Below are 26,919 nucleotides of genomic sequence, written 5' to 3' on the forward strand. Positions count from 1 at the left end.
GATGTTATAATAACCCCTAAGTAGACCGCAGACTCTATAACTCTATCATCATTAATTCTAGCAAATTGATTTACAACTATTTGTGTTTTCCTTTGGTTCAATTTGTATCCTGATAATAATCCATATTTTTTAGCCTCCTTCTCAATTTCTCCTATTGCTATAACTGGTGTTGATGATGTAATTGCTAAGTCGTCTGCATATCCCAAGATTTTGGTCTCATATCCATTCAACACAATTGGGCTGATGTTTTTATTTTTTTCTATATGTCTAATAAATGGATCTATATAACAAGCGAAGAGTAGAGGGGAACATGGGCATCCTTGCCTAGTCCCACACTCGATTTTTATTACTTCACTCAGTTCCCCCCCTACTCTCAATCTAATGCTTGAGCTTTTATACAGGGCTTTTAATGCTCCTATACAGACTTGCCCAAAGTTATATTTATTCATTGTTGCCCACAGGAAACCCCACGAGACCCTATCAAACGCTTTTTCAGCGTCAAGCAATATTAAGGACATAGGGTCTCGTGAGGCCGTCGTACCGTCCAACAGCGCAAATACCCTTCTAATATGATCAGCTGTCCCCCTCCCCGGTATAAACCCATGCTGCCAAGGTGTTACTATCTTCCCAATTATCATACTCAGCCTATTTGCCAAAATTTTAGAATAGGCCTTAGTGTCACTATTCATTAAGCTGATTGGTCTGTATGATCCGGGATCCATAGAGTTTTTATTCTTTTTTAAAAACACCACCATTAAAGCTTCTCCCCAAGACCCCGGAGGGGCAGCCCCGTTTTGTATTAACCCCATAAGTCTATTAATGTCTACTTTTAGAATTGAAAAAAAATTCTTATAAAATTCTAATGGTATTAGATCAGGTCCAACTGCTTTTCCTGACGGGAGATCCATGAAAGCTCTTTGTATTTCTTCTGGGGTGAAATTGATTTCCAGAGAGTTCTTGTCCTCTTCTGTAAGTTTATCTAGAGAGGAGGATTCTAAATATCCCTCGATTTCTATTGCTTCTGGTTCTCCATGAGCCTTAGTGTACAGTTTCTTATAAAAGTTCTGAAATACAGAGCAGATTTCCTTTGGTGTTTTTACTAATCCTCCTGCCTCAGTAATCATTTCTGTTATCTGCCCCTGAGTAGCTGCCTGCCGGGTTTTTATCGCCAGGATTCGTCCTACCTGTTCGCTATATTCATGTTGCTCTTCTCTTCTAGCTAGGTATTTACCAGCTGCCTTTGCAGCATATACTTCACCCACTGCTGCTTTGGCTAAAGCTAGTTTTTGCGTTGCTTTTGTCACATCTTCCTTCCCTCTTATACTTCTTACCAGATCTTCCTCTAGTTTTGCTACTAAGTTTGTCTTCTTCTCCATAACTTCTTTTTCCTGTTTACTCCGTCTAAGAGAGTAACTTAAAGTTTCCCCCCTAATACCTGCCTTCATTGCGTCCCATACTATTTGAGGTGGCGCTGTATCCCTATTATTTTCCAAAAATTCTCTTAACCAAATTTCCATATGTATAACATAATCTGTATCCTGTAACAATGCTCTCTCAAAAGTCCAACTATTTATACTTTTCTGTAAGTTTGGTATAGAGATCTCCAAAAAGAGCGGATTATGATCTGAGATCAATCTGGGCATTTTTTTAATTATCACTTGTGGTATTATCGAAGGAGAAATCAAAAAATAGTCTAATCGAGCTAGGGTTTTGTGGGGGGCAGAATAATATGTGCTGCCTCCTCCTCCATTTTTATGTTCCCAAATATCAATTAAGCCATTGTCTTGCATAAGTTGTATCAATGCTCTATGGGTTTTCTTCTTTTTGCCCATGAACCTTACAGGATCGTCTCTCCACAATCCATTAAGACCATTTATATTTAAATCACCACAAAGTATAATGGGGAGAGACCAGTTTGATAATTGAGAGTTTATATAAATAAGGGTTTCCGGGTCATCAACTGTTGGTGCGTAAATAGAGCATAGCGTAAACTTAAAATTTTGAATATGACACTCCGCCAAGACCCAACGGCCATGACTATCTACCTGCTGTTTTTTTAGTATAATTTCATTCCCCCGTCCTTGTATTGCGACCCCACATGTTCTGGTGCCCTGAGTCGTACAAGTCAAGACTTTATATCCCAGTTGTTCCAATAAAGATTTCTGTGATATCTCTATATGCGTCTCCTGAACACAGATGATGTCAGCTTGCAAGGTTCTAAAATATTCTTTCACCTCCCTTCTTTTCCTTGCATCATTTAAACCACACACATTAATTGTGACTATGCGCATCATTTTTCTTTTTTTCCACCCGTTTCAGATTACTTTCCTTTTCTGATGATGATTTTTTCCCCCCTTTCCTCCCCAAACAACCCCCCCACCCCCCCCCCCCCTTACCTCCACTTGAGGCATCCTGGGTCCAGCCAGAACCAGGTGTGGGCGCCCGAAGATTAGTATGCATCAGTGCTCCCCCCCCACCCTGCGTGAATTTTATATTTTAAATAAAAAAGAGAGAATAAAGAAGTCTTTTAAGTCCAGGGTTTTAATCCTACTGAGTATATTTTTGAGTATTACTTCCTACATGAGTTGCACTTATTATTGATCTCACGTAATTACTCTCAGTAGGGTTATTCTTATAAAAAATACTTTTTGTGCAATACATATTTATAAGAAAGATGTTAATTCTTATTCGTTTTCAGATGCTATTTTTTAACCGTCTCTGAGATTTCTTTGAGATAATTTTCCGCTTGGATTTCACTCGTGAAACTACGGATTACCCCCTTAAATATTATTTTTAGTCGAGCAGGGTTTTGTAGATATACTTTAGCTCCAGTCTGTTCAAATGGAGTAAATAGCTGCCGCAGTCTCCGTCTTCTTTCAACGGTTGCATGGGCAAAGTCTGGTCTGACAAAGTATGTGCTGCCATTGTATTCTCTCTTGCTTGTAGGACGAATCGTATATAGAATCTCGAAGTAAGTAGTTTCCAAAAAATACCAACATTGCCCTTGGATATTTTGATTGGTTCTGTGTTTTCTTTGACTGAGTGAGGGGAAAACGATGGGCTCTTTGAACTTCTCTCTCTAGGTCCCAAGTTTGCAATTCAGGAATAGATAGTTTTAAGAGTTTAATCACATACCCCCTTGGGTCGTTGTCTTCGGCACCTTCTGGGATCCCTAGGAATCGCAAATTATTTCGCCTTGCCCTGTTTTCCTGTTCCTCAACCTTTATCATTAAATCCTGTATAATACTTTCTTGATTTTTTTCCTGCTTTTGTAAGTAAGTAACATCCTTTTCTAGGTGGTCGGTCCGTGTTTCAACTGACACCATCCTTTCAGAGATTGCTAAACAGGTGCTACCTACTTTATTTACAGCCCCTTGTAGCTTTTGAATAGCTACATGATGTTTTTGAGTGTCCATTTTTATATCTGTATGCAGTTTCTTTATTGAAGTCAATATCTCTTTCAAGGATGGTTCGTCTGTTTCTCCTACCTCATCGTCTTCAGAGATGTACATTGTAGATCCTTCCCTACTTTCTCGGGGTGCTGTTGTTTCCTTCGGTTTTTTAGATTTAAAGTTTTTACGAGAGTTGGTAAGCTCTGGATTACTTCCTTGATCAGTGGTTTCATCATAGGTAGATTTATTTAATCTCTTATTCCTTATTTTTCTTTTCTCCAGTTTTTTCCTGGGAGTACTTCCTTGCCCAGGATCACTCTCTTTCCATTTACCAGAGCTGCCTGATATTTCCTGGGTTAATGGATCTTGGTCTTGTCCTTTACTAACACCACTTGCCTCGCTAGAGGTAGAGATTCCAGTCTCATATATATCTATATCAGATTCATCTGAATGTGAGTCAGTTTGTGCCAAGGATAATTTATCGGATGAGGGATTCAGAGTTACAAATCCATCAATCGCCGGGAGTCTTTCATTGCCTCCTCCCAGTTTTGTTGGCTCCTGAACTGTTACAAAGTATTTCTAAGAAGCCTGCTGCTGTGGTTGCTTAATGCCAAGACTGCCTAGCCTTGATTCCGCCTCATACCTCTTTCTTTCACCACCCTGCCTCTTTCTCTTGTAGGATCTTTTTATTACTGTTTTCTCCCTCTGTCACCATTTCATATCTTTCTCTCTTTTTTTTCTTTCTGTCTCATCTGCCTTCCTCTCTCTTGCCCTGGGCCAAAGTTAGATATTGAAAAGTAAGGACCTGAAAAATGAGTGCTGAGGCCTACTACCTGGAATCACTGTGTCATGTTCGGTAGTGCTGTGCAGACAAATGCCTTTCTTCATCTGCTGGTTGGCTGTAATCACTTACTGAACTATCAATTAAATTTGCACACATCATTGTATGTTTCTCCAAAACGTGAAAAGGCTCAAAAGCAATATTTATTGAAATATTAAGGGCAGGAAATGGAAACAATGGCTTTGTCTAAAGTATACTTTTATTACTGTAGTGCAAATCAGCTTCTGTCAAAAAGGAGGGAATAGAAGGCAGGATTATGAATATAGTTTTGAACTAAATGCTATACATTCTATTTTATGAACTCATAAATAAGATGAGAACACCTCAATGATGCAGTAAAGAGACTAAATGAGCCGGGCTATAAAGTTCAAAGCCTGCACATTTTTCCACGAATAAGATGAACCATATCCCTCTGCTTGGCATTCTTGAGGTGAATATCAAGAGAAAGGCAGCTGTTTTTTTATCTTGCAAAGCTATCCATACATTTCCAGTTGGAGGACTGACAAACAAAACAAGTGTGTATCCTCACTATAGCACCTTATGTAAGTGAAAAGAAATGTTGCCATGGCCATTCATTTGCTGCCTGGCACCATTTGAAGACCTTGAGAGTTTCACCCCAGACTAATGGCACAAATATTTAAGGATAGGCAAAGTCTCTTAAGTTTGCTTGAACAGTCCCAAACAAGGGTTCAAAATAATGCAATAATTTAAAAAGTGAACAGAGACCACTATCTCTCAGAGGTGTTCATTGATCACAGGCAGATTCTGCCCTGTTTGGGACATGATAGTATGGTGGAGTTGACACAATAGGAGATAATGTCCCTCACATTAATCAAATCCGGTAGTTAAGGTGAATGATAAAAATATGAAGAAACCTTGTAATTTTTAACAGCAAGCAACTTTTAATTGTAATGACCTACATAGCATAAATAACCACAGCACCCTTCACCCCCAGAGTGAAAGCACAAATGGTGGAAATCCCCTGCTCCATGGCTTCACAGACTTCCGGTAGTTCCCCTTAAGGGAATCCTACACACTTCAGCTCTTCTCATGCAGGGCCTGAAGAAATATGGCAATATAACCTCCATACTGATGTAACTCCACAGTCTCACCTTACTGATACTCACCATCTTCAAAATCCTCTGCATCATTTACGAAGCCATTTCAAACAGTGCCCCACCTACCTGGCTGACTAACTCATTCTTTCTGGCAGCTCTCTGCATACCATGCAGTCAAGACACCACCAGAATAAAGACAAAGGAGAAAAAACACAAGGCAGCATTTCCACCCAAGCAGCCACGATCGGGAGCCATATCCCATACTTACTCCAATTTAGGTAAGAGTTGAAGATGCACCTTTTTAAGGAATACTACATCTCGATGCAGTAACAGTCCACTTCTTCTTCAAGAAACCAGCTTCTTCTCCAATCACTTGTTGAACCTGAGCAGTGCTCTGCTGCCTTTTGGCTCGGTTTCTGCTATACAATTCAGATCTGTCTATATAGCTATATATAGATATATGTATATATACATTCAAAGAGAGCTAATAAGGAAATCCGGATGGATGGCTGCGTGCAGAGTGACCTCCTAAAGCTTCAGGGGGTTTGTTGATTAATATATATTATATATATAAATATATTATACATATATATATATATATATATATATATTTAAAATCTACTGGCGGTTGCCAGTTATAGTTAGGAGTTAGGACCTATTTTCCATAGGAAATCCGCAACATTCTATTCCCAATAAGTCTGGCGCTGATTGATGAATCTTCGCAAAATTTTCCAAACTTTTGGCCAGCTCCGCTCCGCTCCTACCCTGAAAGTTTTGTGGTGATTCGTCAAGCGGTGGCCGAGAAAAAAGGGGGGTCCCAAAACGCGTTTTCCCCATGCAATTTCCCATAGGATCTGTTGTCGCAGCTACAGCCCGAACCGCTGAACGGAATGACACCAAATTTGGCAAAGAGGTAGTCCTCAGTTCAGACTCGTGCCTTTTGCTTAAATGGTGTGAATCTGTTCAGTAGTTCCTGAGAAAATTAGGGTAAAAAAGTTAGTGATATCTATGGCCGGGGAGGATCCGCGGACCCCACCCGCATCGAGCGCGCACCCTCCCGGAACCGAGCGCGCACCCTCCCGATCGCGCGCTGAATGCTAATTGGCTGTCGAATGTCTCTCTACATTCGAAACCAGGAACTGTTGGCGGCCATTTTCTGCCTCGGTAGAAGCGAGGCTGAAGAAGCAAGGGGAATACGTGTGTAAAACATATAAATGGGGCAGAGTGGAAATACTCTGACCCTGTAGAGGTGCTTAGGGGGTCCCAGAAGGACCACCTGAGGCCCCCTTTTTAAAAAAAAAAAAAGAAAAAGCCGAAATACGCGCACGGTGCATCGCGTTGGGTGCACGGATTCTCACGCATTGGGTGCGCGGATCCACGGCAATGTTTTTTTGAAAAAAGACAAGAAATCATTGGTTGTATGACTACTTTCTACACTGAAAGGTAGGGTGTATATTTCTGTTTTTTAAAGGTATGATTCTTATTGGTTAACAAAAACAGATTGTATTGAACATTATATATGATAAGCTGATATGTTAAAAAGTCAAGCACACTTCCTGTCTTGTTTAGTAACATTGTGTGCTGAACTTGTGACCTGTGAGCTCAGTGCAGTGTTCCATGACCTGTTTCTATGGTAACAGGCAGAAGGCAGATTGGGGGAAGGGTTGAAATGTATTTCAGTTGGAAAGGGTTCAAAATGTTTAACCAATAGAAATGTGTGTTTGCTTTTGAGTTTATGTGTGAAGGATTGTGATTTGATGTTTACATGTATATGTGTGGAAAATGAAAGGGAAACTTTTCCATTCTTTATTTTTGCTGAGAGGTGCACAGTGAAGAGATTATGTAAAAGAAAATATGGTGAGTGATTGATATACTTCTTAATCTACAAAAGAACTTGAAAGATTTGTTATTTAATTGTGAGGGGATGTATGTAGACTATTTTGATTTTAATCAGACTAATGTATTTCTCCTGCTAAAGTGTAGGGAGTACTTTTTTTCTCTACAATGTGTGTGCATGTAGAAACCATTCTGTGATAAGCATTTGTGTTTTTCATGTGTTTGTAGACAGATAACTGTGCTATTTTTATATTTTGGTAGAATTAGACACCAGTCATTGTTTATGAATTTGTGAAATGAGTTATGTTATGTTTCTATACTAAAATGTAGTACTACTTATAGATGAAGAAATGTGTTTTGGTATAGTGCAAGGGATAGTGTTGTTTGTCTAGAATCACACAGTGAGTCTGTGTGCATTTGGGAACCACTGTGAGAGAAGCATTTGGTAACATCGTGTATTTGCTGACAGATAACTGTTTTAACTTGTCATGTTGTGAAGTTTTAGTAGCATTAGAAGACAGTTATGGCTTATGATTTGATTAAATGAGTCAGGTTTTGACAGAAAAGTGCAGTCCTGAAATATGTAGATTGTGTGCAGTTCCCTTACCACTTGCACTGTAGTGAATGAGTTTTGGTAAACTCCTAGGGATAGTGGTGCTTGTCTAGAATCACAGTGTGAGTTAGTGTGTATTTGGGATCAGTGTGAGAGAAGCATTTGGTGACATCATGTATTTGCTGACAGATAACTATTTTAAAACCTGTCATGTTGTGAAGTTTTAGTAGCATTAGAATCCAGTCTTTGCTTATGCGTTGATTAAATGAGTCATGCTTTGACACTGATGTGCTGTACTTAAATATGTAGATTGTGTTCAGTACCATTAACTCTTCTAGACTAGTGAATGAGTTTTGGTACACTCCTAGGTATAGTGGTTGTTGTCTAGAATCACACTGTGAGTCTGTGTGCATTTGGGAACCACTGTGAGAGAAGCATTTGGTAACATTGTGTATTTGCTGACAGATAACTAATTTAAAACCGGTCATGTTGTCAAATTTTAGTAGCATTAGAAGCCAGTCTTTGCTTATGCTTTGATTAAATGAGTCAGGCTTTGACACAAAAGTGCAGTCCTGAAATATGAAGATTGTGTGCAGTTCCCTTAGCACTTCCACAGTAGTGAATGATTTTTGGTAAACTCCTAGGTATAGTGGTTGTTGTCTAGAATCACACTGTGAGTCTGTGTGCATTTGGGAACCACTGTGAGAGAAGCATTTGGTAACATTGTGTATTTGCTGACAGATAACTAATTTAAAACCTGTCATGTTGTCAAGTTTTAGTAGCATTAGAAGCCAGTCATTGCTTATGCGTTGATTAAATGAGTCAGGCATTGACACTAAAGTGCAGTCGTGAAATATGTAGATTGTGTACAGTTCCCTTACCACTTCCACTGTAGTGAATGAGTTTTGGTAATCTGCTAGGGATAGTGCTGTTTGTCTAGAATCACACTGTGAGTCTGTGTGCATTTGGGAACCACTGTGAGAGAAGCGTTTGGTAACATCGTGTATTTGCTGACAGATAAATAATTTAAAACCTCTCATGTTGTCAAGTTTTAGTAGCATTAGAAGCTAGTCTTTGCTTATGCATTGATAACATGAGTCAGGGTTTGACACTAAGGTGCAGTACCATGTACTATTCTGTTCACTGTGGCAGAACTGAACATTTAAAAGATTTACCTAAGCACTGTCCTAGAAGTAGTCGGATTATTTAGTCAGTTTCTAAGTACCAAATAGATTGCTTCAAATGTCTATGCAGTATGCATGTAGTGTTCTAACATACTATACACTTGTCTTTTACACCTTCAATTCCCTAGTCAGTATCCATACACTTCCCAGGAAACATCCTGTCACTTCCTTTTCAGTCCTCTAGAGACCCATTCAACAGCATGTACTAATCCATTCACTGTGCCAAAACCCAAACACTTCACCAAGACACTCTCTTTCCAGTACTTTAATGATTCAGTCACTGCCTAAGTATTCATGCACTGAGCCAGGTCTTAGCACATGGACTTCTTCAAACCCCTATGCACTATGCATGCAGTCTTCTAACCACCTAGACACTTGTCTTTCACACTTTCAATTTCCTAGTCAGTATCCATACAGTCCAGCACTTGTCACTGCCTTTGCACTCCTCTAGTGACCCATTCAGTACCAAGTACTAATCCATTCCCTGTGCGAAAAGCCTAGCACTTATAAATTTACCTAGGCACTCTCCTTGCTGTACTCTAATCATTCAGTCAGTACCCAAGTAGTCATGCAGTGAGCCAGTCGTTAGCACATGGACTGCTTTAAATGCCTATGCAGTATGGATGCAGTCCTCTAATCACCTACACAGTTGTGTTTCACACCTTCTATTCCCTAGTTAGTATTCATACTCTTCTAGCAAACACCCTGTCACTCACCCAGTGTGTCTCCTTATAGTACTGCAATCATTTAGTCAGTTAGCACGTAGTCTTTTAGTGAGGTAGGCTTTAGGGCATGAACTGCTTCAAAGTAGTATGCACTATGCATGTAGTGTTTTAACGATCGTCACACTTGTGGTTCAGGGCTATAGTTTCTCAGTCAGTTTTTATATAAAAATGTGTTTGTACAGTAATGGAATAGTATAAATTTGAAAGTTATTAATATACATTTATTTGTGATTCTTTTTTACAGATACAGAACAGGAGTTTTTCTCATCTGTTTGCACTTGTTTGGATGAAGGGTCCTTAGGTGTTTCATCATACTTGCTGTGCCGCACGAGTATTTTTTGTTAGGATCCCCTCGTAACAGAACTCTTTGGCAAATCTTGCGAGTGACGAAGGTGGCATTGGTCTTTGTTTGCCCCTTGGGAAAAGTAAAAAATTTCCTCACCACTGAAGAAAAACGTTGTGGGCGTGGTGCCTTGTGCAAAAAAATTTCCTCAGATTCGGTAAATATTTTAAAGCGGCAACATTTACAGTTTTTGTAAGTTAAACTTATAAAATTTTGTTAGCTGTATGCATTTTATATATCTGTGATTTGTTTCTTGTGGTATTTTGTTGAGAATACCATGTTGGTTTTTTTTTAACAATCTTTCTGATTTTCCAGGTCTGTCGTCGACATCCATGGTCCCCACAGGAGTGTTCCGCCTTGTTGTTTTGTATTATTGTTGTTACATTTTGTTTATTAGTTTATTGTTCATATATATGTTAATAAAAAAATAAAGTTTGAAAATTGTTTATCATTTATATATTTATTATTATAAAAAATAAAGTTTGAAAAAAAAATTAATAACGTTTTTGGTTGTTCTCTTAACTGCTGTGTGACTCTTTCTTGTTCTTATTACTGTTATTTGATGGAGTCCTCCATGGTGTTAAATTTTGGGGCACTTATCACTGGAATACTGGTGATATCTGCAGTTTGCACCAACTTCTGAATAGTGTGTTAGATTTATCTCAACTTTACTTCTGTTAAAGTGCTGATAATGAAATGGAGAGTAGCCGTTCCCGTGCAAAAAGACATGAGGTGCACCTTTCCGATTTATTTTAAATACTAAAATCCTGTATTGTCCCTGTTGGTTTGGGGTAGCCATACTATGCTGGAGTGTGTACCATCTGGGGACGGCAGCCACGGGTGGGCTAAGTGGTTTCGGGTGCGGTTGGCCCCTGCTGGGGCAGATAGTTTGTCATCTTTGTTCTCTTTCTGTGGTAACTGGGTGTTGGTTGGTCGGTGGTTTGTGCTAGGGAATCGAGCGCAACTCGTGGGGGGGAGGTGGGGATCCGAAATTACACTTTAGCTTAAAGACTATGTAGGCATGGTTTTGTTTTTTTCTGGGAGTTATGTTCCTTTGCAATGTAAAATGTCCTTTGCGATGTGGTACTGTATATTTCTATGCGGCAGTAGTCTCTGGCTTACAGAGCCCTGCTTCTAATGTGCAAATGACAAATAAAATCTGTTGTTAAAAAAAAAAATCCTGTATTGAATTGCACTGAGGTATTGGCTGCACTTAGGTCAGGTCCTGGATCTTGACGAGATACACTGCTCAGTTTGTACATTGTTCTGCACACGAAAAAAATCACATCACAACTTTCACACCAATTGCAATGCGAAACAAATTCCGGCGATAAGACACGTTAGCACCAGGGATTTTACACCAGCTTTCTGCTGGTGTTAAGCAGGACAACTACCTGCACCATGAAAGGGAACACAGCCAAGAGCCACACCAGAACATCCACAGGTGCCATAGAGTCAATGAGCATGATACAGGGATACCCATGAGGGCCAGAAGACTCATCTCAACAACTCCAGGACCGCCAATGTCCCCCAAACCCACATCTTAGTAAGTGTGTCCCTGTGGTCATTGTCTTAGCATGATAGGCACGAGCCCTGCAACATCACAGTGTGCTGTCACCTCAGCGTTGGCAGTGAGCCTGGATGTGTAGCTACGCACGCATCCTCCTGCATGCACAACTGGCGTGTGCTGGTCTGGGGTTCACAGGTCAGTGCAGGGGTGTGCCTATCCGGCAAGGGGAACGGGGTGTCTCGGACATGTCCGTGTACAGGAAGTGCGGTAAGTGTGTCTCTGTGTTCTGGTGTGGCCTGCTACAAGAGCCGCAGCAGTCGATGTTGTAAAGTGGCATGCACTACCTCCAAAACGGCACTGTGATGTTGTAGTTGGAATGTAGCAGGACATGCGCAAATGGGCATTACAATGGTGTGCCGTACGAGTGCACGAGATACAACAGCGCACCGTACAAAAGTGTGGGGGCTCGTGGGAGGGAGAAGCAGCCGTTTGGCAACATAACACACAGTGAACTTGACCATGTGCCACATGCTGGGCATCTCATCCATGATGACCACGGTCGCAGACATCCCACAACACCAACGACTGGCCTTTGTACACATCCTGAATGAATGCAGCGTGGTTTTCACTTCTATGCTCGTTCAGTGGTGTGATGTTGGCGGGTTGTGTGACTTGTGCTCCTTGTTGGTGTGTTTCATTTTGGCCATTGTTAGTCTATATGTGTGTTGTACTTAATTGTGCATGTGTGCCATTCTGCCCATCTCCCCCCCTCCTCCCACTCCCTGCTTCTTCCTCTTCCTAGTGCTGTTGTGTCTATAATTTTGTTGCTGCACACATAAATACATGTAAAGAATAAATTAGAATAGTTCCTTGATTCTTTTAGGTTTCAAAACTTCTCTATTGGTTTCTTTTTAATTTTCCATATGAACCATTTTTTAAATATTCAACAACACATAGAAGTCAGAAGTGCAACGTATTCTATCAACACACTTTCTAGAACATTCTACAACACGTGCAGGTTAAAAGTTCATCAATTTTTTAAAACAACAATATTTTTTTGTAACATTTTCTTGAACATTTAACGACACGTACAGTTTAAAAGTTGACGATTGTTTTAAGTTCGAACAGTGCCTTCCAAATGCAAGTAGCAGGTGTGGTTGAGCTGAGCAAATTTCATCATACGATATGTACTCCACGTTGAAACTGCTTTTTCTTAACCAATCACAAAGATGCTTTTCCACAAAACTAATGTGCACCCTACTTTTAAAAAAGAATGCTTTTCATGATATCTTTAGAGATAAGTTATAGATAGGAATTAGCATTTAAAAAACCTTTGAAATTCACTGAAAAAACCATAGGTTTCAGGCACGTTATAGTTGGGAATTAGCATTTAAAAAACCTTAGAAATTCACTGAAAAAACAATAGGTTTCAGGGGCGTTCTAGTTAGCTGGACATTTCCCTCGTACAAAACCCTAGAAATTCACCCGGTTATAGTTAGTTCAGCTAACTATAACTCGCACCCCCGCAATGCACTGCTGATGACGTCACATATTACATCACTCATGACACGGTCAGTGACATCACTGCCACGCAGGGGAGGTGATGCGTCGGTCCTTACTGGGAGAGGAGGTGGTGAATCAGTTTCTTACAGCGTGGGGAGGTGATGCGTCAGTTTCTCCTGTCATGCGGCCTCGGTTCCATACTAAAGCTTAGCGTCGATGCAGCCTTGGCGCACAGGAGCAATGCATGGAAAATCCAGGCGAGCGGGAGTTGATGCGGTGGTGGTGAAATAGTTGCTGAGTTGATTCTCCCAGCTGCAGCATGGTGATGCAATCGTTTTCAGCTGCACAGCAGGGCCTAGGTCAGAGTTGAAGCGGGTGTCGCAGACATCGGAGACATGGTGCTCAGAACTCATGCTGCGGTGATTTTGGAGCACGTGAATAGGCACCCTGTCGGTTCTTCAGTCATGGCGAGGCAATGCATTGTTGTTTCGACTTCAGGAAACTTTTCCGTGCCATAACGCGGAGCCATGACAAAAAACTACGATAGCATAGGACAATGTGAGTAAAATTATGTATAACAAGGTACAAAATTATTTGAGAAAGCCCCCAGTACCAGAAAGTACTGGAGTGAGCTCACAGAGCCTGTGCTGTAAGCAATGGCCGAACAAAGTGCCAAGCTGTGCCCCAGTGTGGGAAGGCTACGGCCGGTGCACAATCAACAGGACAAGGCAGACAGAGCTTGTTACCATAGGAGGGAGGTGAAAAGAATCACAATATGGTGACTGAAGGACTGGAACACCAAGAGAATTCCAATCTAAACGATTGCCATTGAAAGAAGCACAGGCATGGGCGGTGTGAGGGAATTAAAAGCAGAAGAACCCCACGCATGTTGAACACCAGAGAAGCAACATGAGTAGGCAGTGGAAAGCAGAGACTTTAACCAGCCAAAAAACAGTGATGGAGTGGAGAGCCAAAGGGCTTGACATCCAAGCAAGACCCCCAGCTATAAAGGAAGGTACGATACCACGCTACCAACCAAACAGGGGAGTCCGAAGGGCCCTAGGCAGAGCAATATACCCTACCCCAGAGTGAGGAGATAAGCACACCTCTGGAAGACCAAGGCCACCCAGAAGAGGGGGCTAGGTGGAAAGACACCATATGAAAAGGTCTTCGCAGAGTGGGGAGGATGGACGGGCGTTAAGGAATCTGCGGCTAGACTGTGTCTCTACCAGATATATCGTTACCGAAGGTAAGTAACTCTTCCATCTGATAGGGACATCTAGCCGCAGATTCCTTAACTTAGAATAGATACAAAAGCCATACCCTATAGGAGGAGGGTCTGCGAAACAACCACCAAGTTCCAGGGCAACAAATTCGTCAATGGCTGACAAAACACAGTGGGAAAAGCAATGCCAGGCAGCTGACATTAGACCCAGGAAACTTCGTAATGAACATGGACAAGGGACGGCAAAAGCACCACAAGTTGGCGAGGGGTGGAATGAGACCTCTCTGGTCCAGACACAGACGAAGGAATGTGGAACTAGAAAGGTCAGTGTCAATGCAATAGAAAATGCAGCAACTCTGTGGAAGAAGGAGCCCAGCACTGGTTCTTGTGATCCATGAGGAACAAAGGCCAAAAAGGACCCAACAACATGCGAACGGTAGAGCATACCGCCTGAACATACACCACATGAGGTGCCAAAAAATCAAACCAGGGGCAGTCCGAAGACTGACCGGGGAAGGACAGGAGCCGCAAGAGAAGGCTCGTGAGCATAATACAAAACACATACCAATGTGTACCCAGTAGGACATGTGACAACAGAAGAGTTACTGTGAAGCAAGCTCAGGAGGTAGGCATACAGCCAAATGTACCAAAAGGTGCCGCTGCGAGTGGATAACTGGCAGGGCCAGGAACATATAGGGGACTGTATCCCGAAAAGAGAGAGTGAGCAAGAAGGCCCAATAGAACCTAGAATGCGAGCACCCTTGTGGCGTGTATAACGTACGATATATACACTAAGAGACATGAATTCTGCCACTTAAACGGGAACTGAAGAAACCCTAAAGCGGAGATAAGGCACAGACAGAAGCCTGTCTCCCAAAAGCACACTCCGCTATAGACCAACTGCATTCACCAAGAAGGAGATTGTGGAGAAGAGTTATTCCTTGAGGATTAACAAAGATGCAGAGGACAGGAACGAATGAACCGGACCCAAGAACCGGAAACCTTGCCAGGGAAGTTCGTGGGCACTAGAAAGACCTAGAGCACAACATGCAAGTATTCGCAGAGTACAAAAGATACCGTTCCGGCACTGGCCAGAGGAACCTGCCCCCCAGGGGTGCATGTCCACCCGTAGACAAGCAAGATGCGCACAGCGCGGCGTAAGAACACGCCCGCTATTAACAGGTGTGACAAAACCAAGAAGCAAACCTCAGGGAACGGACATCCCTATGGAGGCGGGGATGTGTCACGGACTCACCATAGACAACCAACACGTCACCCCTGGAGAGAAACAATGTCCATGGATCTTACCAGAGGTGATATCCTACAATAGTAGGAAGAGTCAACTTGCGGGAAAAGTTCCTAGGCAAGGAAGAGTAGCAATATAATTGCCAACAAATACCCCACATAGGGTAAGGCAACACCCTACAAAATAAGGGTCCCTCTTGAGACATGCTCATAGGCAGAGGCTTAAACGAAAGGCAACACAGTCATCCTGCTGTAACAGAAGAAGGAAAGAACACAGCTGAACAGCCATGCAACTGAGAACCTCAGTAACCCACAAAGGGCAACACAAAAGAATGTGACGGCACCGTCATGTATTCGAAAACTCTCCAGGAGGATTAAAACCTGGGAAGACAATCAGACAGGAGTCGTTGGACTGCCGAGTCAGCATGGGCGTCAAAAAGAGTGATCCCATTAAATGGCAGATCCCTAAGCCGCTCTTGAACATGCTGTGGGAAAACGCCATCTTGCAACCACGCGTGGCGGCGCAAGACAACGGACCTGGCCATTGCACGACCCACTGAGTCCGTGGTGTCCATGGCAGATCAAATTGAAAAATGCGCCATATCATGGCCATCACTGAGATCCTACCCCGCCTGTGGGGCGAGAAGGCGCACCAGGGAGGGGGGGTAATGCCAAAAAGGACTGCAGAGCCCTGCAGTAGTCCTCCATCTGAGGTCGAGTCACCCCGGCACCCGGAAATGGAGGTTATGCGAGGTCTGACCGCTGGGAGACAGATTGTGGCGAAGACCGTGAGTTACAGGCCCCAACATGATGTCGGCGTGAAGCAGATGACTTCCGCGACTTCCGTTTGTGCTTACCAGAGATAGGCGCAGGATGACGGTCCCGGGGCTTGCCTCTAACAGGAGCTTCATCGTGCGAGCACTGGCGCCGTGTTGATGATTCCACCAGAGAAGGGGACCGGTGTCGTGAGGGGGCAGTTCGGGACATCCGTGCAGACAGCAGCTTCATGCGGCGTTCCCGCATGGCTTTGGGCCGCAGCTGTTGGCAAGCGTCGCACTGCACGAAGTCGTGCTGCTCGCCCAAGCACACATACAGATTTTGTGTGGGTCCGTCGCCGACATCTGACGGGAGCAGGACCGACACGATTTGAAGCCCGCAAGCTTCGAACACACTATTCCTTGACACAAAAATGGCATTGAGAAGGCCTGAAAATACAAAAACAGGCTGGAGGTATTACTCTCCCGGATGCGCGTTAGGACGCAGAAAAGAAGAAAACTGACGTCAGCTCGCCGTGGGCAGCTTATATGGCTCCGTTGACTTCCGTGGGCGACGTCAGGATGGAGCCAAGCTGTGCCGTCTCCCGGTGTGCAGAGGTATTGCTGGGAAAAAGGATTGTCCAGATCCAGTCTGACGCCTGGGGATATTCTAAGTTAAGGAATCTGTGGCTAGATGTCTATCAGATTTATAGTCTTTTCTACTTTGAGTTCACATATGATTAAATCAGTGTAATTTATCCACAATAGCACATATTTAGGTGATAGTGATCTATGTACATGAACCAAATTCCCATATTAAGATAAAATAGACAGCAACAAAAAGTATACATGCCGTGAGTGCTGCTTCTATTCATAATCTAAATAAGGTAAATAAAGTTCCTGATATAATGTCATGGTGTAATGCGAACAAACAAAAAGAAAAAAATCAAACACATAAGTCATGTCTTGAAGCGGTCACTGAACATGATAGTAAGGCACGGCATGAAGGTCATTACAGAATCACATTTACACTCTGGGTAGTTCTAATAAGGGTCTCAAACATCTCAGAGGCATATATTTCTTTTGTATAGGAAGTTAACTTTACCCTAGAACGGTCTTCTACAATCAAGCATGTTAGTAGGGTTAGAGGTATATTGCCAGCGCTATGGCCCAATATACAAACGTTTTTTCAACTTGCAGGCATTTGAATCTAAAAAAAAAAAAAAAGGTTTGCAACCGCAAAATAACTTTTTAAATGCACAAAACTCCTTTAGAGAGTCGGAAAACTCATTCCAACTAACAAAATTGTCTTTGTGAGACAAATTATCAATGATTGCCCAAGTGGACAAGTTAGCAAGATCAAGCTTCATTAACATAAATATTCTGCTACACATCTTCCCACACCTAGGATTTCAACATAAGGTCCAGGCTACTATCTCTCTTGTACTGCCTAAACTTGATTACAACAATGGCCTCTACCACGAATCAACTTTATCAACTATGAAAAATCTACAACAAGGTCAGAAATCTGCTGCCAGACTACTCCTTTGTGTAAAGCCACAAGCCCACAACTCCACTGTCTTGAGGGCTCTAAATTGGTTGCCGGCTGCCAGAATATCAAGCTGCTTTGTATCACCCACAAAGCAATACATGGACCAAGACCTCTTTTTCTCAGAAATAAACTCACCAAATACAGCATAAACCTACGCTCAAGATTGGCACCTTTCTTCAAAATCCCAGCATACAAGAAAAAGAACACATGGGTTGTACATTTTTCTTTGTTCAAGCAGCCAAATTATGGAATTCATTACCCAAACATAAAATATATATATATATATATTTTTTTCCCTTTCCAAATGCCGATTCCCTTGCCTTCATACGACGGCATCCCCCAAAATCCACAGCAAGTGTCTTTTTCGAAATAATCCAAGACAATCAGGGCACAAATTCCATAAAGCGCGATTATTTATTTTTCAAGGCAATATCAAGAAAACGTCCCGACGTGTTTCAAAGCTACAGCTTCTTGCTCAGTTTACGTCCATGATTCAACACCATAAATACATGTGACCAACCATCACCGTAGAGGTAGGACTCAGCAGTGCATTACATTAGTTCACTTTGGCAGCCATTTTATAAAGTGGGAAGTATACAAATTAATTTGCCTATTACTTATATAACTGACTTTTACCTCTTCAAACTAATATACTGGTGACAAGGATATTGAAACGCGCTGGGACGTTTTCTTGATGTTGCCTTGAAAAATAAATTATTGCGCTTTATGGAATTTGTGCCCTGATCATCTTGGAATATTTCAAAAAAGACACTTGCTGTGTATATAGTACCTACTGGCGGTCGCCAGTAGGTAGTTATATATAGGACCGATTTTCCATAGGAAAAGCTTTTTTTGTTTTCCCAATAACTTTGGCGTCGTTTGACAAATGATCGCAAAATTTTCAAAACTAGTTGGGCACTCCAGTCAGCTCCTGTCTTGAAAGTTTCGGGGTGATTCGCCAAGCGGGACAGAGAAAAAAGGGGGGTCCCAAAACGTGTTTTCGCCATGGTAATTTCCTTAGGAAGCTTTAGACATGGCTACAGTTAACTGCTAAACGGAATTACACCAAATTTGGCAAAAAGGTAGCCCTTGGTTCAGAAAGAGTCCTTTTTGTTAAATGAAGTAAATCCATTAAGTAGTTCCTGAGAAATTTAAAAAAAGATGTCGGAAAATCAATTTCCCATAGGAAACTTTAGCCAAGGCTACAGCCCGAACTGCTGAACGGAATTACACCAAATTTGCAAAAAAGGTAGTGCTTGGTTCAGAAAGCATCCTTTTTTTTAAATAGTGTAAATCCGTTCAGTAGTTGCTAAGAAGTTCAAAAATATAAGTTTCGATATCTACGGACGCTGTGGATTCGCGACCCCTCCCGACCACAAGCTTCTCTGTGACTGGCTGCCAACACTCCAAACCAGGAAGTAAACAAAGTTGAAAAACAAGAAAAGGGGGCATGGTAGAAACACCCTGACCCCCCAGGCCTACTCAGGGGGTCCCATTTAAAAAAAAATAATTTCGGCGGAAGTCGTGTTGGGGCCGCGAATCCCGCCGAAATTATTTTTAAAAAACGAAGAGCGGGCTGCCGCGCTTCGTTTTCTATACACCCCCCGGTGGGCCAGGTCCCGGGGGCATTGTCCATTTTATATTTTGGAATTGTGGGGGCCCGTGGGAGCCCCCGCAGCCCCGGGGACCGCCAACCCCCGGGGCTTGTTCTTTAATATAATTTCCCCTAAATCCCGGGGACCGCCACCCCCCAGGACTTTTCTAAAAAAAATGTGCGGGGTCAAACGGCCCCCTGCAGCCCCGGGGACCACCACCCCCCGGGGCTTGTTTTTTTTAATAACTTTAAACCTGTGTGGGGGGACTCGAGCCCCCCCCCCATGCCCCGGGGACCGCCACCACCCCGGGGCACTAAAATGTAAATGCGGGGGTCCATTACGGACCCCCGAGCCCAGGGGACCACCACCTCCCCGGGGCTTTGCAATAGTAGGGAGGGGGGCCGCGCAGGCCCTCTCCTGGAGCCTTTGATGGCCCTGGGGACCACCACCCCCCAGGGCCGGCTTCTGCATTGTCCCGGGGTGCCCACCCCCGGGACACTGATGTTTGCAATGACAGGGCGGGATCATCGCAAACTCTGCTTAGGATTATGGAAGCGTGAGCAGCTTTCCTGCTCTCGCTTCCAAAATCCAAAGCAGATGGCTTTTCCGCACGGGGAGCTGCATGTCAGCTTTTTTTCCTGGTTGAATTGTTGGCAGCCAATCACATTTCAGCACGGAGACTATTGGATCCTCGGAGGATCCGTGTCCTTAAATATACAATTTTTGATTTCCCTTAATATTTCCAAGATTACTGAACGGATTTACGCCAATTTACAAAATGGTCACTTTCTGGACCAACAGCTAACTTTTGCTAAATTTGGTGTAATTCCACTCAGAGGTTTGGGCTGTAGTCGTTTCTAAAATCTCTATGGGAATTAACATGTAGAAACTACGTTCTGGGACACCCCCTTTTCTCGGCCCGCACTTGATGGAGCACCACAAAACTTTCAAGACAGCAGCTGAAGTGAGCGTCATATTAGTTGTGAAGACTTTGCAAGGATTTGTCAAACGATTCCAAAGTTGTTGTCAAAACAAAAAAAGCTATTTCAATGGAAACTAGGTCCTAACTATAACTACCTACTGGTAGGTAAATACAAAATAAAAATAAAAATTATATATATATATATATTATATTTCTTCAAGTTATGCTTCATATGTATACAGGTCACTGAATAGTTTTTATATAGGTATTATAAGCTATTATACATTATTTGATTAGATGCTTTTGAATCTCTGTTTATTTATTTATCTATCACAATATGTAAATATGATCTTAACAATTGTATGTATAAGTGCTTCACTACTGAAATATTGAGGGAACAATAAAAGAAAACTAATATATATATATATAACAAATAAATTAGCTTTAACACACAGCAGCACCTGAAAGTATGAATTTTTATCTTGAGAGTAGAAAGAAAAAAAACCTTCAACTCCCTCCAATGCACTACTCTCACCCTAAACCTCTCTCAATGTATCCTCTACCTCCACTCTCTGACTCATCACAAACCTCATTCTACTACTATGATCTCCCCAAGATCCTTTCTTTACTCCTACCTCCTCTATCCCTCAGTGCCTCAACTCAAACCTCAGTCTCCTACTATGGGGTCTCCAATATAAACCTTTCTAGACTCTTCCCTCCTTAACCCACCACAAACCTCCTTTTACTACTGTGAGCTCCAAAATAACATTCCTAGACTCTTACCTCCAGTATCCTTCATTTGACTCATCCCATATCTCATTTTACTACTGTGATCTCCTTAATAACCCTTTCTAGACTTTTCCCTCCTTTATTCCTCCTTTGACACATCCCAAACCTCATCTAATTAATATGGTCTGTCAAATAGCTTTATCTAGACTCTTGCCTTCTCTATCCCTCCTTTATCCTAATCAATCAAACTAACAGACTCGCATGTCTACTGCTCAAATTAACAACTTACATTTCCCTATACTAATCCACCACTAATCCTTAGGGCTAAAAAGTAGCGTGCTACTCGCGGACAACCACTTCAAAACCTCGTATGGGGTAGTAAGCGCTATATAAATACAATACAATTTAAGCCTTGTTTTCTAGAAAAAAATCTGTTCTATTGTGCAGTTCCCCACTCAGTCTCCAATTAATGACCATGGATGTGGATCACTAAAGCTAGAAGGAATGGAAATATAGTTATGATCTGAAATGTTTTAATGCTCATTGTCAGGTAGGGAGGTGACCCCCCTCCATCAGAATGTATCAGTCTTGGAGTACCTTTGATGCAAGATGTGAAAATGTGACTGAAATGTACTCCTACGTATGTGGGTTAGGTTCTTTACCCTTATTGTAAGTTTATATGTTTCTTATGCAAACTAGATATTTGACATTTTCAGTTTGATGCCTGTCCAGAATCTGATTTATAAAATAAATCTCCACCTACTATCAATCGAGCTACTGAGGGTAGCACAGTTAGGTTTTTTCCAGATTGGCTTAGTCTGATGGACAGTCTTTGATGAGGCATACATTTCATAACATGCACATGTTCATCATCATTCTCTAGTGTAGCCAGTAACCAAATTCAGCTTTGATCGCCTAGAGCAGTGTTTCCCAAACTGTGGGTCACGACTTGTGGGTCATGAACCCATTTGTGGTGGGTTGGAAAGTATAAGCAATAAATAAAGATGCCTTTAAATTCTGCAGTTACCTTGTCACATTTGCTGCACTTCAAAGACAGAGGTCACATGTCTGGCTATGTCTTCTGACAAACTGCTGCATTTTTAACATGGGGATTGGTGTTTACAAACTTCTCACAGTTAGCAGTCAGAGAAACAAAAGTATAGCAAATTATGTGACAATCTTGCTGAGGTACAGAGAGTGTTAAAGTAAAGGGTGTAGGATGTAATTTTTTTGTAACACACAACAAAATGTAAATACCTGCAATTTAACTTTATACATTAAGCATTTAGGACAGCAAAAATAAAGCAAGTTTTTTTGGTATTTGTGAAGTGTTGAGAAAACAAGGATTTTAATAGGATCAAAACAAATCAAGACACTTTCCCTGATGATGCACAGATGACAAATATTTACTGAAACAGGATTTCCACATATTATCATTTGTTTCCAATGATGTTTTATTAGTAAAACTGTATGTTGTACAAATCTCGTGGTCATTTCAATAGAAACTGTGCAGTGTGTAAATGACAGTGTGCTACCACATGATGCTTTAGTTACATTAAATAAACACTCAACTCGTCCATTAAAGCTAGGTGCGTCGCAAACATTTGTCGTTCTTAAAACTAGGTTCTGATTCTAAATAGTTTGGCAAGCACTGGCCTAGACATTATTATTAGAACACCATTTTCCCTTAGAACATATAAAATTATCCAATCAATTGTCCCTCATTCCTATAACTTGTCTATGTGATATTATGGTTTCCTTCAGCATCACAATGTCACATTTCTTTCTCCCACAGTAGTTAAGCATATTGCTTCTTTTGATAGGGTGATGTGGGTGGGGTGTACTTCTCCAAGTTAAAGAAATATTATATAGTCATTCCAATCATCAGGCACAACAAAGGTTAGACTCCCTCCTAACTACCTACATAAGAATTAGGAAGGTCTATTGGGGGCAAAGCAAATCCTTCTACAATTGACGTACTTTTACAGGTTTGAAGGTACGGGTAGTGAGGGCCTATTGTTTCAGCTCTAGGTCCTGCAGCATTAGGAAGTGGAGGACCAGGCTTCACCACTTCAATTATGGTGCAAGGATTTCGTCCCTTTCACTCATATAATATGGCACCCCGTAGCGGTGGTGCCCTTGGCCAGCAGTATACTTTCTTTACAGATGTGCTAGACCTTGTCATTTCACCCTGTAAAGTCAAAATGACAGTCTAAACTATCATTTTTAGTAACTTACACCTTACAGCTGTCTGTTCAAATACACTTTTTAATTGTATTTACCTTCCCTGCAGCAAGTAAAATAAACAAGAATTGGAAAAGCTAGCTAATACGTCCCACCCTTGAAAGGCATTAGCAGCATTTTGGCTGGAAGTAAAAAAACAAAGCGAGCTCAACTTAATAATGTATAAGCATGGATGCGTTACCATGCATGCGTGTGCATATGTTATGATGAGGCAGCCGTTTTGGTGTTTGGGCCCAGCATGATGACATAAGCACATGCATGTATCACCACACACGTACGCTCACATGTCATTATACAGCAGCTATTTCCCTTTTCTTTTAATTTACTATTACAATATGGCGCATCTTGGAGAAGTCAATTTAAAAAATATGAAAAGTGAAAATAAATCAAAAAAGGGGATTGGGGCAATGGAGGGCTGGGAGCAATTCAACACTGTTGATGAGCTGTGGTGAATATAGAGGACTAGGAAAGCAAAGGAAAAGCTGAGTAGGCAGGGGTGGGGGAAACAATGGAAAATCGGTGAGAGGGTAACACAGAGGTGTGGTGGAGCAGGGATGCGAAGATTTAAGTAGCACATAGCGGAGAAGGGTAAAGAGCAAGAAAATAAATGCACTCACATGGATTGCTGAAAACAAAAGAAAAAGGAGTTCTCTGAATGTAAATAAGCAAAGGAAATATAAAAGTCATCCAATTCAGAAAGAGTGTAAGGAAGCTATGATCAAGCGGAGGAATAAAAACAAGACGAGGAAGGAAAAACGCTGAGGGCCTCATTACAATGCCGGTCAGACGAGCACCCGACCGGAATCATAGCAGAAACAGGACCGCCCGACAAGGAGTCGGTGGTCCCGCTACCATGATTGGGATAGGACCGCCTTCACGGAAGTCGAAAAGTGTATTGTTCCTATTGCGGATTGTGCTGTGGCCCACAGCACAAGCTGCAATAGGAAAAATACACTTTTGAAACTTCCATGCATAGATGTTTAGGGGGGCACCACAGGTGCACCCCAGGGCCCACAGTGGAGAGTCAAGGGTGAAAGACCCTTTCCACTAGCTTTTTCATTGTGGCAAAACCGAAAGGCTGTCAGAAAAGTGCATTATAATTCCCATGGCGGTGCCTGAGGCAGCATACCTCCATTTTGCGGATTATGATCTGCCCGCCGCCATGATGTGCTCCTTGAGCCAGTCGGATGCGGAGTAGATACCCCCACAGACATCAGTCCGACCGCCTGTATCGTAATACGGCAGTCATACCGATGCCTCTGATGTCGAGTAGACCACCACTGACAAGCTGTCTATGGCCTTCTGCCCGACTTTGTAATGAGCCCCTGAATGTTAAGGAAAGCGAGTCTGTTCACTGTATCTCTCTTGGACAGCACAGTAGAGAGATGGTTATAAAAATGGGCTACCTGAGAGTTTCATCAGAAGCTCCGAAGCTGCCTTGACTGAAATGTCCTGTGTCAGCAAACTTGTCTGGACTTCCTTTGGCTGGTGTTTGATCTCAGGTTTGCTTGAAGACGAGGCCTCTGGTCTCTGAGGGAATATGTAGCTGGGTGGACGCGCAGGCGAGCTTGCATCTTCCTCATCCTTAGGTTCTTCTTTCACTTGAAATGTAAGCGTAAAGGGCTCTTTCTGATTTGCAGCTGTCAAGAAAATGAGAAGCAGTTAATGAAACAGATCTCTAAGGTCTAATCATTTATCATACTCAAGTAAACACAGTCCCGTAGAGAGTCTAAATGATATACATGGCAGAGAAAGCGCAGTGCCGGAAACCATTAAATCCGCTACTCATATAGTTTTTTTATGAGTCAGTTTTCAATACACCTAGAAAGTTCAAGAAATAGCATGGATTCTCTGAGGCATATTGGACCTTTCAGTGTTTATCAAAAGACCTGGTTCTGCAAAATCAAATGCACTGACATTAGTTATTTTTTGTACAGCCTGCAGTTATGGCATATGACGCACTCTAGGCCAGAAGCATGAATTCAGTGTAAAACAGTCCCCTAGTACCAAGCTGTAAATTAAGTAAAGAGCCTCACTGTAAGAAACTGGGTTATCAGTTGAGAGGGGTGAGAGCCCCACTCAAGTAATGAACACAATCATTCTTAGGGTGAATCACAAAAGTTACTAAATAAAGCTGTGCTTAACCCTCTGGTAGCTTGACTCATAAGGAGCCAGCCTTAACTTAGAGGCAATGTGTAAACTTTTTATGCAGCACACAAACAGTAATAAAGTGAAAATGCAACAAAAGAAAAATCCCAAACCAATTTAGAAAAATTGAGTTAATTTTAACAAATAAAATTACACTTAAATGACAAAAATCCAATCAGTAGAACTGGAAATATGATTTCTTAACGTTTGAGGTGAAAGTAGTGCCAAAAAGCTCAAAGCGCCATTTACGGTTATCTGGTCGCTCTGGACCACGTCAAAGTCACTAGTTCAGGCTGACCGTGACAAAGCACTGCCTGATTACAGGGACCAGATTCATCCCAGTGAAGAGTTTACCCAGTGAAGAGTTTACCATCTCTCAGCCAAAGTCCACATGAGGAGCTTCAGCTGGAATATGTGTTGGAGGGGGGTGTGAAGAGACCATTGCTGGAAAGAGGAGCTGATGCAGGGAGCCCACTTGTGCCCCAAACATCTGGGTTTTCACCTGCAGTTGCAGTCTTGAGTAGGAGGAATACACTCTGATGCCAGCCAAGAGACCTAGACCTACAGGGCACCTCTTGGGGATCAAGACTCACTCCAGCGGGGCCAGCTGCAGGAGTCAGGCAGGTCTTGTGGGAGCAGGGCAGTTGGAGGGAAGGACTGTGGGCACTTGTTGTATACTTGTGGCTCAAACTGTAGTTCAGCAAACTGAGTCACTTCTGGGTATGCTGGGCTTAAGGCAAGCAGATCCTCTCTTGCTTCTTCAGACAGCAGGGCAGTCCTTCTTTTGAATCTTCCACAGGTCCTAGAGTGCTCTGATAAGTTCTGAGAGTGCCAGGCCAGTTCAGGAGAGGAAGACCCTGTCCCACACCCAAGGCCCTTTTGTCCCCATGTATGCAAGAAAGACTCATCACACCACAGGAGAGCTATTGCAGTCCTGTGACCCTGGACGATAGTAGAAAGGCAAATATGTTTAGGCAGATAAATGCCAACGTTTTAAAAGTAGCATTTTCAGAATAGTAACTCAAAATCCTACTTTACCATAAAAGAGCAATTTAAATTACAATTCAAATGAATGGAAGAGGTATTTCTCTATCTGTTTCCAAACTGAAATGAATACTTATTAAGCGTAATAAGGTAACTCTGTGTTTGTCTATAAGAGAGATAGCCCTGCTACAGTGAAAATTACTTTAGGAGTTATTCACTGCTAGGAAATATAAAACGTAAGTACACATGTCCTACTTTTTAAATACCATACTCCCTTCCCTACTAGGGCCTACCTTAGCGGTGACTTATATTTATTAAAAAGGAAGGGTTAGGCTAGGCAAAAGGTTTATTTTGCCAGGTCGACATGACAGTTTACAACTGCACTACAGGGTGCAGTGGCAGGCCTGAGGTATGTTTTATAATGCTACTTTAGTAGATGGTACAATGAATGCTGCTGCCCACTAGTAGCATTTAATTTACAGGCCCTGGGCACAAGCAGTACCATTTAATAGGGACTTACAAGTACAATAAAGTTATAATTTACTAGGGCCTGCTTAGTAAAGGTGCCAATTAGG

The 26,919-nt window shown here is 42.2% G+C and overlaps 1 protein-coding gene across 2 annotated transcripts in view; it reads right to left on the minus strand.

Moving 5' to 3' along the window:
* The window catches only part of ZNF827 (zinc finger protein 827), a 581,455-nt gene that overhangs the window by 184,422 nt on the left and 370,114 nt on the right, over positions 1–26,919 (minus strand). For both annotated transcript variants that reach the window (XM_085641623.1, XM_085641624.1), the window contains exon 5: positions 24,619–24,852. In XM_085641623.1, coding sequence (XP_085497749.1) covers positions 24,619–24,852 — 234 coding nt within the window. The remainder of the gene's footprint in view (positions 1–24,618; positions 24,853–26,919) is intronic.

Source organism: Triturus cristatus, chromosome 2_2, assembly GCF_964204655.1.
Source record: "Triturus cristatus chromosome 2_2, aTriCri1.1, whole genome shotgun sequence".
Lineage (NCBI taxonomy): Eukaryota > Metazoa > Chordata > Amphibia > Caudata > Salamandridae > Triturus > Triturus cristatus.